General features: G+C 37.1%; 1 protein-coding gene and 1 pseudogene across 1 annotated transcript; both read left to right on the top strand.

Moving 5' to 3' along the window:
* The first annotated feature begins 2,438 nt into the window (after positions 1-2,438).
* On the top strand, positions 2,439-6,849 carry LOC114718727 (sucrose synthase-like; annotated as a pseudogene).
* An 8,723-nt stretch (positions 6,850-15,572) lies between these two features.
* Positions 15,573-16,312, top strand: LOC114718729 (auxin-responsive protein SAUR76). Its single transcript, XM_028904147.1, has one exon. The coding sequence runs from the start codon at positions 15,641-15,643 to the stop codon at positions 16,004-16,006; it is 366 nt and encodes a 121-aa protein (XP_028759980.1). The 5' UTR covers positions 15,573-15,640; the 3' UTR covers positions 16,007-16,312.
* Positions 16,313-16,592: the final 280 nt, after the last annotated feature.

The raw sequence follows: 16,592 nt of genomic DNA, 5'->3' as shown, positions 1-16,592 counted from the left end.
AACTAAAGATGTTTTTAATAAATAGGATTTTCTTTTCAAAATAATTTTTATGATAATTGTAAATGCTAAGAGATTTTCATGAAGAGATGGTTTCAATATAAATGATTAATAAATACGTTTTAAAAAATAATATCTATTTATTACAAATAATTAATTTAAATAATTTTTGTATATTTATAAATCAGTTAGCTATATCTATGATCTTAAGGACCAAAAGCACTATAACATTTCAATTTTTTTTTTTTTTTAAAAAGGAAAAGTCTCCCACTAAAAATCTTATTAGCAAGAAGAATCTAGTAGGAGATTTTTCTATTATTATTTTTTCTTTTTCTTAGTAATAAAAAGTCTAAAATTTCACTTGCTCCACCTCGTGAGTCAGTTCAGTGTTTGTTGTCAATGGCTGCACTTTTGTTTTTTTATTTATTGTTTTGTGTGTGTGTGTGTTTAGATCTACATTTTGACTTCCAATGGCATTGTATCTTCCTCCGGGCTGGGTCAGGCACTTCAAATATCAAATTAGAGGGCACCAACCTGTCATATGTATAAAATTATGAACCACAAACAAATATGAAAATGCCTTATATGTAGTATAAGTTACAACGTCAATTGTTGGTATTTTCGATACCTGCATGCGACTACACTGTCCTTTGCTCATTATTAGATCTCTCAGCCATTTAATTATTTCCGGCACATTTTTCATAGCTCCTCCTCACGCTCGCACCCTATTAAATTATTTTCGTACAGGGCATTCATATGAATTTTATTTCGATCTTAATTTTGTTGTGTTTTTTTTAATTTTTTTTCCATTGAGTTAGTGATATTTTGTAGTAATTTTTTTATGAGTTACGTTTAGTGGTTTCTTTTGTGTGTGATTTATCTCATATTCGCAGAACTCATTAATTACAGGTAATTCAAATTTGAAGCACGAGTATCTGTTGCCAAGGAATAGAAACGCTCGAATATCACAATGGAAGTTCCAACGCAATTTGGGTTTACAAAGAGATAATAAAATATTAAAAATTGCTCTCTGTTTATTTTTTGCCAACGAAAATTTACTCCCTTTGTCGGTTAATAAAAATTAGTTACTCCGTAAGAATTTAACTCATATGTCATGTGATTGTGGTTCCAATCTGCCACTAGTGTGAGAATTTTATTGATGCAACAATTTATAATAAGTACTCATATAAACATTTTTTCAGCTCAGATACAGGTTTGCAATAAGTTTTCGGGATATAATTTATCTAAATTTTTTTAAATAGAAAATTACTCGCCTATCATCTTAATGGTTAGATGGGTTTTTGGTGAGAATATTTCATCATCATTTATGGTGGCGATCGACAATCGCACAATTAGATCAAAAATATCTGTCCAACCACTTTTTACAAACAGGCATAATGATTTTTTTTTTTTTGCCTTGCAAAGCAAGTTAGAAATCCTGGTCTAATTAAAGTATTATTATTCATAATTCTTTAATTTGATGTTCTGATTTAATTTGGCTTGACTATAAATCAGGTAACGAATGGTTAGTCAAAACTACTAGTCCAAATACCATAATGAGAGATTTTTTTTTTTTGAGCAGATCATGGAAATTTCCATAAATTTGAGGATCGCTAATAACTTAAAATATTAGGAAGCTCCATTATCTCAAAGCCAAAATAAATATATATAAATATAATACTTTAATATGTAAAAATTTTAATAAATTACATCCTCAAACAACGCAACCGATTGATCAATTTAGTCCAAAGGATTGACATCGGATTATATCATAACATGCTGTACAAGTTAAAAATTGAAATTGTTACTATTAGTAAATTTATACTAGCATGATTATAATTTAATAATTTTTTTAAATATAAACCCCATTTTATTATAATACTCCCTCCGTTCCTTATTATAAGAGAAGAATAACCGAATTACGTTGATAAAAAAACAGTTAAAATTAGTTAAGAACAATCAATGTGTAAAAAGTACAATTTTTTTTCTAAAAATGCCCTCATTAATAAGGAGAGAGAGCATGAGAGAGAACAATTAAATTATTAAAAGAAAAAGAAGTAAGAGAGAGAGTGTGTGTGAGTTGGAGACAATAAATATGGGTAAAATTGAAAATCAACACAAAAAAATAGAGACAACTTTTAAGTATCCTTTATATATAAGAATATATCATAAGTATCAAATGTTTCTTATAATAAGAAATGGAGAGAGTAAAATAAATACTATATTTATGAGCCCAGAGGAGTACTATATACGTTCGGGTTATTTCATTTACAAAAATATCCTTGCCCGCTAATCGCTCGGTGGGGTAAGAAGGTGAACGGAGAGAGAGAGATGGAGTTTTGACCTTTTGTAAATCTACTGCCGCTTTTTTGATTTAGAAAATTATTATAATTAAGAAATTTCTGTGGGCTTCCCTTTTGCCATGGCGCTCCTCCTCTATAAATTGCCCCTTCCCCCTCCTCTCTTTCCATTCATTCATTCCTTCTTCTCCTACCCCGTATCATTTTTTGCGTTTACTCTGTTTCTGTACGTTCTCTTTCTCTTAAGCTCTTTTCTTTTCTTTTTCTTCCTTGTTTCTCTACTGTTATTCTGCCTTTTTTTTAATTTTTAGTCCCCCCCCCCCGGGGGGCTATGCTGCTCTGCTCGAGCTAGCTTCCTCAATGGAAGATCTGCCTTCTCTGCATGTTCACGTTAGAGTGTTTGTCACTGGATCAGAGTCGTAGCTACTCTGATCCCAGGATTAGCTCAGCTGATGAGAGAGATGTTAGTCTGCCTCATTAATCTGACTTAGGTTCTCCTGAATAGCACCATGCTGGGAAAATTTTGAGTGTATCATCACAGAACGAGGGAATGCGCGCTTAAGTTGGATCCTGATTTACTCAGGGAAATTGAAAAGAAAAATCTAAACTGACCCTGGGTCTCTAGAATTTTGGATGGGGATGGTCTGTTACTCTGCCTCTGTTCTGGCATGCCGTGTTTGTTGAAATTTTGCTCATTTCACATTGGATTTGGTGCTTTAATGCTTTTGTGAATCAATTTATGTTCCTGGGGATGCCCTTCTGTCGGTCGATTAATTGTTTTTTGTCTCAAGTCTCAACCTTTTCCTGAGAAAGGAAAATCAATACGTGTTGTCATTTCTCACCCATTAACTCTAAACTCCATCTTCTTCGTCAACAGCCTGGCCAGAACAAAGAGCTCATTTGTTGGCTTGTCATATTAATAGATCAGCAGACGGTTGTTTCTGCGGAATTTGTTCTTACCCAGAGTCCAGACAGTTTACATCTGGCATCCACTAGGCCTGCTCTTGGAATTATAATCAATGAAATTCAATTCATTTAGTTTTAAATAAAGCTCTTAATGCTTCACAAAGAAACTGCATCAAATAATTATTATCCCCCACAGTATAAGCCTAAAGTCTCAGTTCATAAAAAATATAAAGAAATTATACATAGGGAGTTGGTGAGTGCGGGGTTAGGTCTCGAAATCTGGTCGAGTTAGATTTGTTTTTCTTCTGTTTCCCACACATTGTTTTTGTTTGACTTTCTGCAGTACCTCACTGTGCTTACTCTGGATCTGTTTTTTTTTTTTTTTTTTTTATATTTTATTTGCAGGAATGGCTTCTGATCGCTTGACTCGTGTTCACAGTCTCCGCGAGAGGCTTGATGAGACTCTCACAGCCCACAGAAACGAAATCTTGGCTCTCCTCTCCAGGTATTCGTGAGCTAAATCTCCTTTTTTCTCGTTTTCTTTTGATGGCTTGTGATGAGATCAAAATTTAACTCGGGGGGAAAAAAAAACTGTTGGGATACTGAAGGATTGAAGCCAAGGGCAAGGGGATTCTTCAACATCACCAGGTCATCGCAGAGTTCGAGGAGATCCCTGAAGAGAACAGACAGAAGCTCATTGACGGAGCTTTCGGAGATGTCCTCAGATCGACCCAGGTATTTTTCTGATTCGGTTTCAGAATTTTGTCTACCTCTCTCTCTATTTTAGATAATTTTAGTCTTATTATTGTTGTTACTTGTTCGATGTAGGAAGCCATAGTTCTGCCACCATGGGTTGCCCTGGCCGTTCGCCCCAGACCTGGTGTTTGGGAGTATCTGCGCGTGAATGTGCACGCTCTCGTGGTCGAGGAGCTTCGTGTCGCAGAGTACCTGCGCTTCAAGGAGGAGCTCGTTGACGGAAGGTAAGGATCTAAATGATGGTTTGCACAATAGTTTCAGAGTTAAAATGGTGTCTGAGCGTTATTTGGATCGTGTTAAAGACGAACATGTTTGTGTTGTTCTTAATCCAGTGCTAATGGCAACTTCGTGCTTGAGTTGGACTTCGAACCATTCACCGCATCATTCCCCCGACCAACTCTGAACAAATCGATCGGAAATGGTGTCGAGTTCCTCAACCGTCACCTTTCAGCGAAGCTGTTCCATGACAAGGAAAGCATGCACCCACTGCTCGAATTCCTCAGGCTTCACAGCTTCAAGGGAAAGGTATTCCCATTTCGTTTCATTTATCCATTTTTTGTTCATTTCCGTGATAATTTCTTGTGACTTTATAATGAATCGTTGTTTTCGTTTGCAGACCATGATGTTGAACGACAGGATCCAGAACCTGAACTCCCCCAACATGTTTTGAGGAAAGCCGAGGATTATCTCACAGCACTTGCTCCCGAGACACCTTACTACGAGTTTGAACACAAATTCCAGGAGATCGGTTTGGAAAGAGGGTGGGGTGACAATGCCGAGCGTGTCCTGGAGATGATCCAGCTTCTCTTGGATCTTCTTGAGGCACCCGATCCCTGCACTCTCGAGACATTCCTCGGAAGAATCCCCATGGTGTTCAACGTTGTATCCTCTCCCCCACGGTTACTTTGCCCAGGATAATGTCTTGGGATACCCCGACACCGGTGTCAGGTTAGTTTTCCGATCAATGATCTGCCTGCTTCTGGTGGTGATGTTTTCCTGATCAGCTTTGCCTAATGTTTTGATCTTGTGTGATCACAGGTGTTTACATCTTGGATCAAGTTCGTGCCTTGGAAAACGAGATGCTCCAACGTATTAAGCATCAAGGCTTGGACACCCTCGTATTCTCATTGTATGTTGTTCTATATAGTACAATTTTCTCTTGTTTTGTTTATAGTGGATCGAGGTTTCTTAGCTCATGTTGTTGACGTTATTTCTGTTCAGATCACCCGTCTGCTCCCAGATGCAGTAGGAACTACCTGTGGCCAACGTTTGGAGAAGGTTTTCGGAACGTGATCGACTATCAGTTTGCTGCGCATATTTTTATTTTTTTTTTTTAAAATTTGGTTACTGAAATTCTTGTATCTCTCCTGTAAATTTCACAGCAAGGACACTGTTGGACAGTATGAGAGCCACACGGCTTTCACCCTCCCCGGACTCTACAGGGTGGTTCACGGTATCGATGTGTTTCGACCCTAAGTTCAACATTGTCTCGCCCGGTGCCGACATGAGCATCTACTTCCCCTACACTGAAACTAAGCGTAGGTTGACTTCCTTCCACCCCGAGATCGAAGAACTTCTTTACAGCTCCGTCGAGAACGAAGAGCACATGTTAGTATCTGACATCCTCATAAACATAAATGCATTGTATTTAATGTTGTCTCTGACTTCAGTTCATGTTTAACAGCTGTGTGTTGAAAGACCGCAACAAGCCAATCATCTTCACCATGGCTAGATTGGACCGTGTGAAGAACATTACTGGACTGGTTGAGTGGTACGGCAAGAACGCCCGCCTCAGGGAGCTGGTGAACCTTGTGGTGGTTGCCGGTGACAGGAGGAAGGAGTCCCAGGACTTGGAAGAGAAGGCTGAGATGAAGAAGATGTACGGTCTGATTGAGACCTACAAGTTGAATGGTCAGTTCAGGTGGATCTCATCTCAGATGAACAGAGTGAGGAACGGTGAGCTCTACCGTGTGATCTGTGACACCAAGGGAGCTTTCGTGCAGCCTGCTCTGTACGAAGCTTTTGGTTTGACCGTCGTTGAGGCCATGACCTGTGGTTTGCCAACTTTCGCCACCTGCAACGGTGGTCCGGCTGAGATCATTGTCCACGGCAAATCCGGATTCACATTGACCCATACCACGGCGACCGTGCGGCCGAGATCCTTGTGGACTTCTTTGAGAAGTGCAAGGTTGATCCAACTCACTGGGACGCCATCTCCCAGGGCGGTCTCAAGCGTATTCACGAGAAGTAAGCAGCGAAGAACGAGCACATTTTGATTGTTCTATGTATATTGACTTTTGTTGTGGGACAGAGACTGAATTTCTTTTAATTGGCTTTCTCAGGTACACATGGCAGATTTACTCCCAGAGGCTTCTCACTCTCACCGGCGTCTATGGCTTCTGGAAGCACGTCTCCAACCTTGACCGCCGTGAGAGCCGCCGCTACCTCGAGATGTTTTACGCCCTCAAGTACCGCAAATTGGTATGGATAATCTTTCCATTCCTTTGACCTTCAATGGCTTTTCTTTTTGGTTCTTGCCCTGAAAAACAGTACTAATTTATTGCTTGGTGATTCTTGCAGGCTGAGTCTGTGCCCCTCGCAGTTGAGTAAAGAAGAAGGCTGTAGAGTTAGATAAAAGAGATCGAAGAATCGGCTTTCGTTCATTTGAGTTTTCCCTGAGTTCTTATAAATAATAATATCATTGTTTGATATTGTTCTTCTTAGGATTTGAGTTGAAGGAAAAAAAGTTTTTTTCCCCTCTTTTTTTTTTTCTTTCCTTTTTCTATTTCCTTTTTGCCTTTTTGGGGTCCAGTTATATTGTATGCGATTGCAAAGCTATGATGCTTATCTCATCAATTCAATTTTAAGCCGTGCCTTCTTTCCTTGCAAATCCCTTCGTTGCCGTCACAAATTGCAGTGCCCCTTTTCTAATCTTTCAACACATGGAAGAATTATTATCCACATTCCCGAGGCTAATTGTTAAGGAGGGAAAAAAGGAGTCCTTAAACCATTTATTTATTTTTCAAATGGTAAGAGAGGCCTTCATTAATCGAAGTAACAATGTGAAGCCAAAATTAGACGCATATCATCATTCCACAGTGCACATCTCAGAATTATTTATGAGGTCGGATGTAACGACCAAATTCAAGTGTGTGCAAACAAAGAATGTCATTCGGAACGCTTGGGAACTGCTTTTTCGGCCAAGTGTACGCGTTGGGCCGTATATCTTCCACGTCTATTCGAGTTCTTTTCAGATAAATTCCACTATATTCTTGAAGAATATTTAATTTAATTTAATTTAATATAATATAATTCTGATAATTTGGGAGATTTGATTCCCGTCAGAAAAATGGGAAAAAGTGAGCGTTGGGAAATAAAATTGGAATAGAGAGGAGTCCAACTTGGAATTAATAGCAACCGCGTGTGGATGAGTAAACAGTCAGCTTTTTTAAGGTATCAATTCAGGAGGCCAATTGTAATGGAAATCCAGCTTAAACATTCTGGGGCTGGCCTACTGGAAGAATGAGGGTCAATGAAGTAGTAAAACGGTGCCGTTAATTCCCAGTCTTTATTATGCTTCGTTCTCTTGAGACACACACAGTGCCAGAATCTCTTCTCTTCGGCTTTTTCTTCTTCTGGTGTTATTTCTTTCCTGTCGCTCTGAAAATGATAGAAGCAAGAGGGAGAAGCGAAGATGAGTATGAATTTGGGCTTGCTTGTTGCTGAAAGGCATTTTTGGTTTTGGATATGATTTCATGTGATGTGATGGTGCACAATTAGGAAGTGGGGTCGGTGGGCAAAAGCAAAAAATAGGGAAGTGGGGCCCCCCAATATGTTGTGAGTTGTGAGCATAAATTCACGGTTTTATGGATTTCGCAGGGATTCTGCCCAATTCTTTCTGGCGACCAAAAACATTATCCTGTCAGTCGCATTGATTCACATGTCGTTCGTAACAACCGTAAAATTTTTTGTCCTTGTTGGCCAAAAAAAAGGGTAAAAAACTTTCGTCTAATTCTGGATTGATCGTTGAAAATCATGTATGGTGATGTAATAGAATATTGTGTTCTTTGACAAAATACTAGGATATTACAGGATCAATGAAATTAATTTGAACCGTATAAATTTTATTTTAATTTTTAATTTCTTTTTCCGGGAACATGGAGGGATCATGAAATTAACTTTTAAACTGAAAAGTTGATAGAGAATGATGATTAAGTAATAAAGAAATAAAAATGAACAGACTTTGTCATGTGCCTGCAGGCTGTGAAATGAAGCACGAAAATACTAGTACGTGATGAAGCGCTTGTGATTGCCTTCTTCACGCCAATGACCACTCATTGATTTGCGCATCTGCTTCCCTTGCAACGGCTAACCATGGATGCCCCACGTTCCTCATTTTCTTTCAACTCAGAGTATTTTAATACTACCTCATATTTTTAGTATAAGATCTCATTTGATTTTTATTTTAGTCCTAAATATAAAATTTTAATCCATTTTGTCTCTCATATTTATGTATTTTTTTCTAAGGTAATCTTTCTAATAAAGATAGTTTTAGCCAACACACTTAATCAGCAAAGATATTTTAGAAAAAATAATACATATTTATTACAAATAACTAACTTATCTTATTTTTTTAATATTGTCAAATAGTTAACTAATTCTTATAATTAAACCAGAGGTAGGAGGTTATATAAAATAATAGATTCTGCCAAACACACCTACAATAATGGTCCTACTTGATGCCTTGTTCCCAACAATAAGATTCGGGCCGCAGAGGCCCATTTTATTTGGTACTATATATTGAATGGTCCAAAAAGAAAAAGATGAAGTCGTGGATTAAGATTAGGCCTAGGGCACCGGGGAGGCCCATTGTCAGATATTTTTGGGATGATAATATTGGTTTCTTGGGCCAGTTACCATAGTTACTTATCTCGACTTAAATCACCCACCAACCATTGAGGCCCCAAAATTTAAAATTCAGGATATCCCAGCCTAATTTTAACAAATATCAGGTCACATTCGATCATTAATTCCTCACCAGTCATTATTAAGTGTGTGTTTGGATGGGCCCTTCCGAAGTTTTTTTTTTTTTTTGGTGAAAACCATGGTTTGGGATGAAACTTGCCAAACACGTGAAAAAACCCAAAATCACTTTTTTATGCCTAAAGCCACGCTTTGACATAGATTTCCGATATTGGCCGAAAACAAACGAAAGAGATTTCCGATAAAACCGTTTTGGGGTTGCTGCTTTATGGTTAAAAACTGTTTTTTTTTTTGACCGGAATGGTTAAAAACTTTTAGTGGTAAGATTCTACGTTTTCAGGATACGAGTCTGAGAGCTGGTAACATATAATATTAATTAGAAAATAATTTAGCATATTTTTTTTATGACCTTTTAAAATTGAAACGTTCTGGTGCGTTCAGCTGTGGGAAAAAAATTAAATTGTATTTCTAGAAAAATAAAATAAACTTGTCACGGTCTTGCATACATTATGCATACTTCGTTTGTTACAAGTAATAAAAATGCTCTCTCTTTCTCACTCACTCACACGCATTGTTCATTTTATTCATTGAAGAATTTTTTTTGTAACAGAATTTCTATGATATTAAACTACTGGAAATTCAAGAAAAAAAAAAGAAATGAAAGAGTGAAAATTGTCTTTATTTATTTTCTCCTTCAAGCTTCTACGGACTTAATTAGGGCCTCTACATATTGTTCATCATGGAAGTGAGTAATAATTAAGATACAAAATTAATCATACATTGGAATGAAAAGAGTCGAGAGAAACGTGCTCGATGGAGATATGACACAGAAAGAAAAAGAAATTGCAGAGTCATAGAATGTGATAAAATACATAAAAAGAAGTCATGCCAAACAATTTAACGAAAGAAAAATTGACAAACAACCCACTCTACTCTCTCCGTTGTTGCCAACTATAATCGTACTTTATTATATTTCTCATTTTTTTCCTCCTTTTTAACATAACCCAAATAAAAAGAATCTTTCTGAAAAGAAACAATTTTTAATTAAACAAAATATAGTTTTTTACAGCAACAATAATAATTTATATATATATATATATATATATATAAAAACCCCGTATATTTGATTCACATCAATCTTCATAGACTACTACGGATGAACTCTTATGCGGAGACAAGTGGAGAGCAGACATGAATGGCGTCCATACTTAACTTTTTTTCCAACACAAAAATGCTTGAACATTTTTTTTTGTCTGACCTTTATTTCAACCGACATAGTTGTGTGTATATATGGTTACAATTAAACTTAATATTCGCCGAAAACAATGTTGTCGTATTCTCACAATCTAAGTTATGATTGGCGATTAGTGTTGCGCTCAATAAATTAAGATATCATCTGCCCTCGGCTGAATTATATATTTGTGTCGGCTGTTTGTCTTGCAACTCCAAATAAAACTAAGCACGGCCCTATAATTCATCCCGTAACACCATAAACTTGTCATGGGCTTCTCAAAACACAAATACGTGCGAGCACGTTGGTTCTCAAGTTTAATTTCTTCGTGCCATAAGTTGGTTAAACACCCCACAGTTACTGAATATTATTTTTATTTTTTAATGTGAACCCATATCAATATATATATACTACCTCGGGTCCTAATTATAAGAATTGTTGACTAATTTAAAAAGATTAAAGAAATAAATTAAGTTAGTTATTTGTAATAAACATATGTTTTTTTTTAAAATATCCTTGCTAATCAAATATGTTTATTAAAACTGTCATTATTAAAAGAATTATTTTGAAAAAAATAGATAAATATTAGAGATAAAATGGATTGGGGTTTTATATTTAGGATCAAAAAAAAAATCAAGCAAAGTCTTATATTAATGACCGAAAGTAGGGTGTGCGTATTAATCAGGGGGGCATACAGCTGGAACCAATTCAAGCGAGGGTCATGAACCATTTTAGGCCAACAATACATTCCGTCTATGGGCACGAATTTTCCTAACAAGATATATATGTGTCTAGGAAAAAAAATAACGCTCTTTCCGGCATTAAATATGAAGCGAATCAAGAAGAATTTATTTTTATCATAGACATAAATTTGTTTTATTTCTTAAATTTATAACATTTTTTTCAAACTATCCTATTAAATGCACACAGAAAGAGCATTTTTATAAGGCCACAGCTTCACTGCAAATGGTAATTAAAGAGGACATTTTAAAAGAATCAGTACACATTTTTATAAATAATTAGTTTAACTAATTTTTTAATTGTTATAAATTAGTTATCTAATTCTCATAGTAAATAATTAAGAAATGGAGGCAACATGATATAAGAATTGGGGGATGAGCGAGACAGGATTGCATAATTTGTGTTTTTGAAATGAAGGATAAGTGACATATTTTTGTGGAAGGAAACAAAACGAGGAATGGGATAGGATAAATGAGGTGTGGCCGCATACAAGGAATAGGGCATATAAATCAAGACAAGCCCACAAAATAATTTATATATTAAAAAAAAAACCCTTAAACTGATTGATTGATTATGGGATTAGTGAGGCAAGTGAATGAAACGGATCATTGTTGGATTAAGATCCTTCCTCCTCCACCCCCCCATGTGCTTCATCTGTCGGGCATAACTTGTACAGCGGATTCACGTACATCATGCGCGAATCATATCATATTTTGATTGTAAACATCTATCTATCTATCTGTTTGGATCCCTTAATCATACATATACACGCGCGCACATATTTTTTAATGGATATTGATTTTTGAAACCCGGGGGAAACAAAGCTTTTTGTAACATTGAACACACAGCTACTTTAAGCTAAAGAGGGGGTAACATGAGATAACGTGCAAAACATGAGATGGGAATTGACATGTTTGCCCACATTGAGAGGGTAATAGATGAGAGAAATGAATGGGGTGACAACTTGGGGGAGACATGGTGACGGGGCACATGGCTTTGCCCCCGTAACGACGCGTGTCTCTCTCCTCCCTAAATCCAAATCCAACAATATTTTAGCTCTAATTTTCAGGCGGCCTTCTTCTTTCTTAAAATTAGATAAATAAATACTAATGTTTCCTTTTGTTTTGAGGTGCATGCCATGCCCAGGAGGCAAATAAGAGAACAACAAGAGCTCCAATATATTGTCATGCATATGCACTTCCTCTAACAAATTGGATCCTTTTTTTTCAAAAGAAAAAGGGGAAGAGGGTGAGTAGGAATGAATGAGATAAGGCACGGGTTCCGTCCGTATGTGGGGGGTTGTGAATATTACTGCTGCACATGGACGTCCCTGTCAGTGACCTCCTTCGCAAACCAGTATAAACCCACGCTGCCAACACCGTGCTTGATGTTGATGAGTATGACCCCCACCCCCCTCTTTCATCTATTATTTTATTCAGATTTGAATTCTGTAATTCTTTTGAGTTATTCAAATAATAATAATGATAAAAGCTTAAATCTTACAAAAACGACTCGACAAAATACATTTACATAGACGTCAAGAAAAAAAAATATATACTACATCCGCTCTTAATTATAAAACCTCATTTATAATCTATAAACAAGATCTTATAATTAGGACCGGCAGTATATACATGCATATATATTAATTTTGATATGGTATTTAATTTAAATATACTACCTCCGGTCCTAATTATAAGACCCAGTTGACTTATTTGAGGAGATTAAGGAAGTAAGTTAAGTTAGTTATTTGTAATAAATAAGTGTTGTCATTCCTAAAATATCCTTGCTAATTAAGTGTATTGGCTAGAACTATCATTATTAGAAGGACTATCTTGGAAAAAAAATGCATAAATATGAAAGACAAAATGGATTGGGGTCTTATAATTAGGACCAAACAAAAAGTCAAACGGGGTCTTATATTAAGGACCAGAGGTAGTATATAATAGCATGATTAATTAAAAAGGAAAAGAGGACAGATAAAAAGAAAGGAACAACAACCAAGAGTTGGTCTAATTAGCAAGAAGTTAGCTCATAGCCCATAAGATTATGAGTTCGAATCCTGTTACAGATATGAGAATTTGTTAGTGGGCGATCTATAAATTTTTATATGAGTTTTTTCAATATGAACCGTGCTGCGATCTTGATGACAGTGATGAGCCTCTCCGGACTTATCTAAATTTTGCTCAGGGAGGTTTGGGGGGGGAGGGGGAAGGACAGCCTGAATTAGCGGAAGATCACGTTAGGGGGAGAGGTGTACAAGGGCGTTTTTATATGAAGACAAGGACGCGACTACTTTATGGTTGGGAGGTCAGGACTCAGCAACATGAGGCCTGACCCATCCATTTTACACACAAATTCAAACCTCTTTCTAAAATGCAAGACGCCTCCCCGGTACTCTTTTTAAGTGCTCTTTGACTCTCTTTGTCTTTTTTTAACCATCACATTCAATGTATCCCTATTTAACTCGCACAGCTTAATCATTGTTTATTCCTAGAACTACCAACTCAACATAATATCACCTCAACAGCATCAGGCCATACATATGCAATTTATACTGCTTTCCTGCCTCAATCTTAACCGTGTGTTTCGTTTCAGTTTCACCAACAAGGGAAAAACGGCACTATAATTATCTAAATTTTTGCTCAGGGAGTTTTGGGGGAGGGGAAGGACAGCCTGAATTAGCGGAAGATCACGTTAGGGGAGAGGTGTACAAGGGCGTTTTTATATGAAGACAAGGACGCGACTACTTTGGTTGGGAGGTCAGGACTCAGCAACATGAGGCCTGACCCATCCATTTTACACACAAATTCAAACCTCTTTCTAAAATGCAAGACGCCTCCCCAGTACTCTTTTTAAGTGCTCTTTGACTCTCTTTGTCTTTATTTAACCATCACATTCAATGTATCCCTATTTAACTCGCACAGCTTAATCATTGTTTATTCCTAGAACTACCAACTCAACATAATATCACCTCAACAGCATCAGGCCATACATATGCAATTTATACTGCTTTCCTGCCTCAATCTTAACCGTTGTCGTTTCAGTTTCACCAACAAGGGAAAAACGGCACTATAATTCAATGTGCGCGCGAGTATAACTGGACTCACTTCTGCAAAGGTTCCGTGGGTTCTTGAAGGTTTAAAATTGAGTTGGAGCAAAGCGAACTGAAAAAATCTTTTTTTATTTTTGATAATCCCACAGAAACATTGTGTCTTCTCAATTCTCAGCATCATTCGGTTTTATCAATTCTTAGTATCACTTCCTTTCAGGATGGATCGGCGAAATTCATCGACTTTCAATAACAAGATTGAATTGTTACTTTGAACAATTTATCAGAGAAACGAACCGCTGTGTAGGCTGGCACTTGTAATTTATGTGGATGATGTTGATATGCAGCATAAAAACTCACTTTGCAGGCTTCTCACGGGCATTGTTTCCAAATATATGTATGTATGTATGGGATGAATGAGAGGCAGCAATGATGATTGGATTTTGGTTAAGATTTTGATACTTTCTATAGATTTTGTGTTTGAAGGGCGCACGTGTGTGGGGCTTCAACTTCTGAGCCCTTTGTAAGGCTAAAAAGCAGAGCACACAGGCATTGCCATTCATCTTAATCACTTCCCTTCCCTCTTTTTAATGCTTCTTTCTCTCATGCTCGTTACTTCCATCATTTATCTAAGCTCACACTCAATGCCCTTTTTCACTGCTTCACATTCTTCTCAGCTACTTTATCTAATCTAAACAATTCAATGTCTACAGCTACCTAGCTTAGCCTCTTTAGTCTTTACCACTTCTATTCCCAACCCAACCAAAAAAAAAAAAAAATCACTTTTGAAAGAACTAATTAAGATCTACCCTCCGATCCACCCATGAATAACAAGTTTTGACATTTTTTTTCAACTATACATTATACAAAATCATAAGTCAACTCGGCCATGATTACTTATGTCCCTTTTAGTTGAAGGAGTCAAACAAAGAATAATACCCCCACCCTGCGTAATTTTTAATTTAAACATGAAAAATATAGAACAACTGAATAACCCTTATTATTGTATTTTATCGTTATACAACCTATTCTATTTTTTTATTGTTAATTTGTAATATAAATTGATAACATTATTTTTAAGTAAAGACAGATGGTCTCTTATTTTTTTTAAAGGGTATTTTAATATCGGCTTGACGAGGAATGTCAAGCAGCCCAAGCAGTTTCTATCTGATGATGCTTCTTGTGGTCGACGATCATTTTTTCCCCATTAATTTGACATATATATGATTGGAAAAGCGTATTTAACTTATTTATAGTCTTGGTTTATTTATTTTTTTACTTTATTCACAGCTGGCGCTTTATATTTTTATACATTTCATTAAAAAATAAATGTGATATTTGAAAAATAACTAAAATTTAAAATTTCAAAAAATGTAATCCATAAAAATTTTCAAGATATTTATATCTTATACAGTAAAAAAAAAAAATCTAATTCATACAAATCGTTTGGCCCCTCATTTGCAAATTGCACATTGGCATAATTGCATATTTGCATTTGAGTCTTCCTCAACTTGATCTGACCAATTTGCCCCTAGTTCTCCCCTTAAATTCGAACCTTCCTTCGCCTTTCTCACTCCCCCAAACTCTCGCTCGCTCCCTCCCTCCCGCATTCTCTCTCTCTCCTTCATTCCTCTGCTTCGTCAAGCTCTTACCGGTGCATCTCTTTGACCTCAAATGGCAAAAGGCGGGAAGCTGATGAAGCTCAAGTCGGTGCTCAAGAAATGGAACTCATTCAGCAACAAGCAGAGCCGCTCCAGCAGCATCAACGCCGTCGCCGCCGACGACGAATCCTCCTCCGTCTGCAGGTCTGATCACCACCCCGTCTACGTCGGCAAGTCCCGAAGAAGATACTTCGTCACCTCTGACGTCGTCGACCACCCTGTCTTCCGAGAGCTGGTGGAGAGGTCCCGCGACTCCGACGACGACACCATCAACGTCTCGTGCGAGGTTGTCCTGTTCGAACATTTGCTCTGGATGCTCGAGAACGCCGACCCACAACCCGAATCTCTGGATGAGCTCGTCGAGTTCTACGATTGCTAGCTCAGAAACGCTCATCAATCAGACTGATGTATACACACACAATCCCATATTCGTTCGTTCCTGTAATTGACTAGCAATAATCAAACTCGTATTTGATTTGAATGCTGCACTTTTTTTTTCTGGCTTTCCGAAGAGTTTGTCAATATTTTTACCGCTTCTCTTAGAAATAACATTGTTGATTTTGGACGTTGGGCATTTGAATGAATGAATGGGAAGAAGAGGAAGAAGACGGAGAAGCAGAAGAATGAAGAATCTGTGTATTGGAAATGGGTAGCAGTTGTAAGTGATTGTTCTTGTTCATCCGTATCTCTTTTACAACGGTTAATATGATAGTACTGTTTACCCCAAATGCCCATCGGGTGAATGTTAAAATGACAATAATGTCACGAGTATGCCTCCCACTTAAAGCTTCAATTTTTTATCTCCGGAAAACTTGTTTGTCCAATTCTAAACGTGGGTCTTTTGTGCGCATAACACAAAGGGTGTTATAAGAATTACCCCAATTTCGTTTCGAACTGTCTCATTATAGTACTGAAGAGCATTAAATGAAAGCTGTCCCTTGAGGGGGCTGTGTTAAATGACACAA

Source organism: Neltuma alba, unplaced genomic scaffold, assembly GCF_004799145.2.
Source record: "Neltuma alba isolate B1F8T4 unplaced genomic scaffold, ASM479914v2 tig00011864_pilon, whole genome shotgun sequence".
NCBI lineage: Eukaryota > Viridiplantae > Streptophyta > Magnoliopsida > Fabales > Fabaceae > Neltuma > Neltuma alba.
This window is presented reverse-complemented; position numbering and strand designations above follow the sequence as displayed.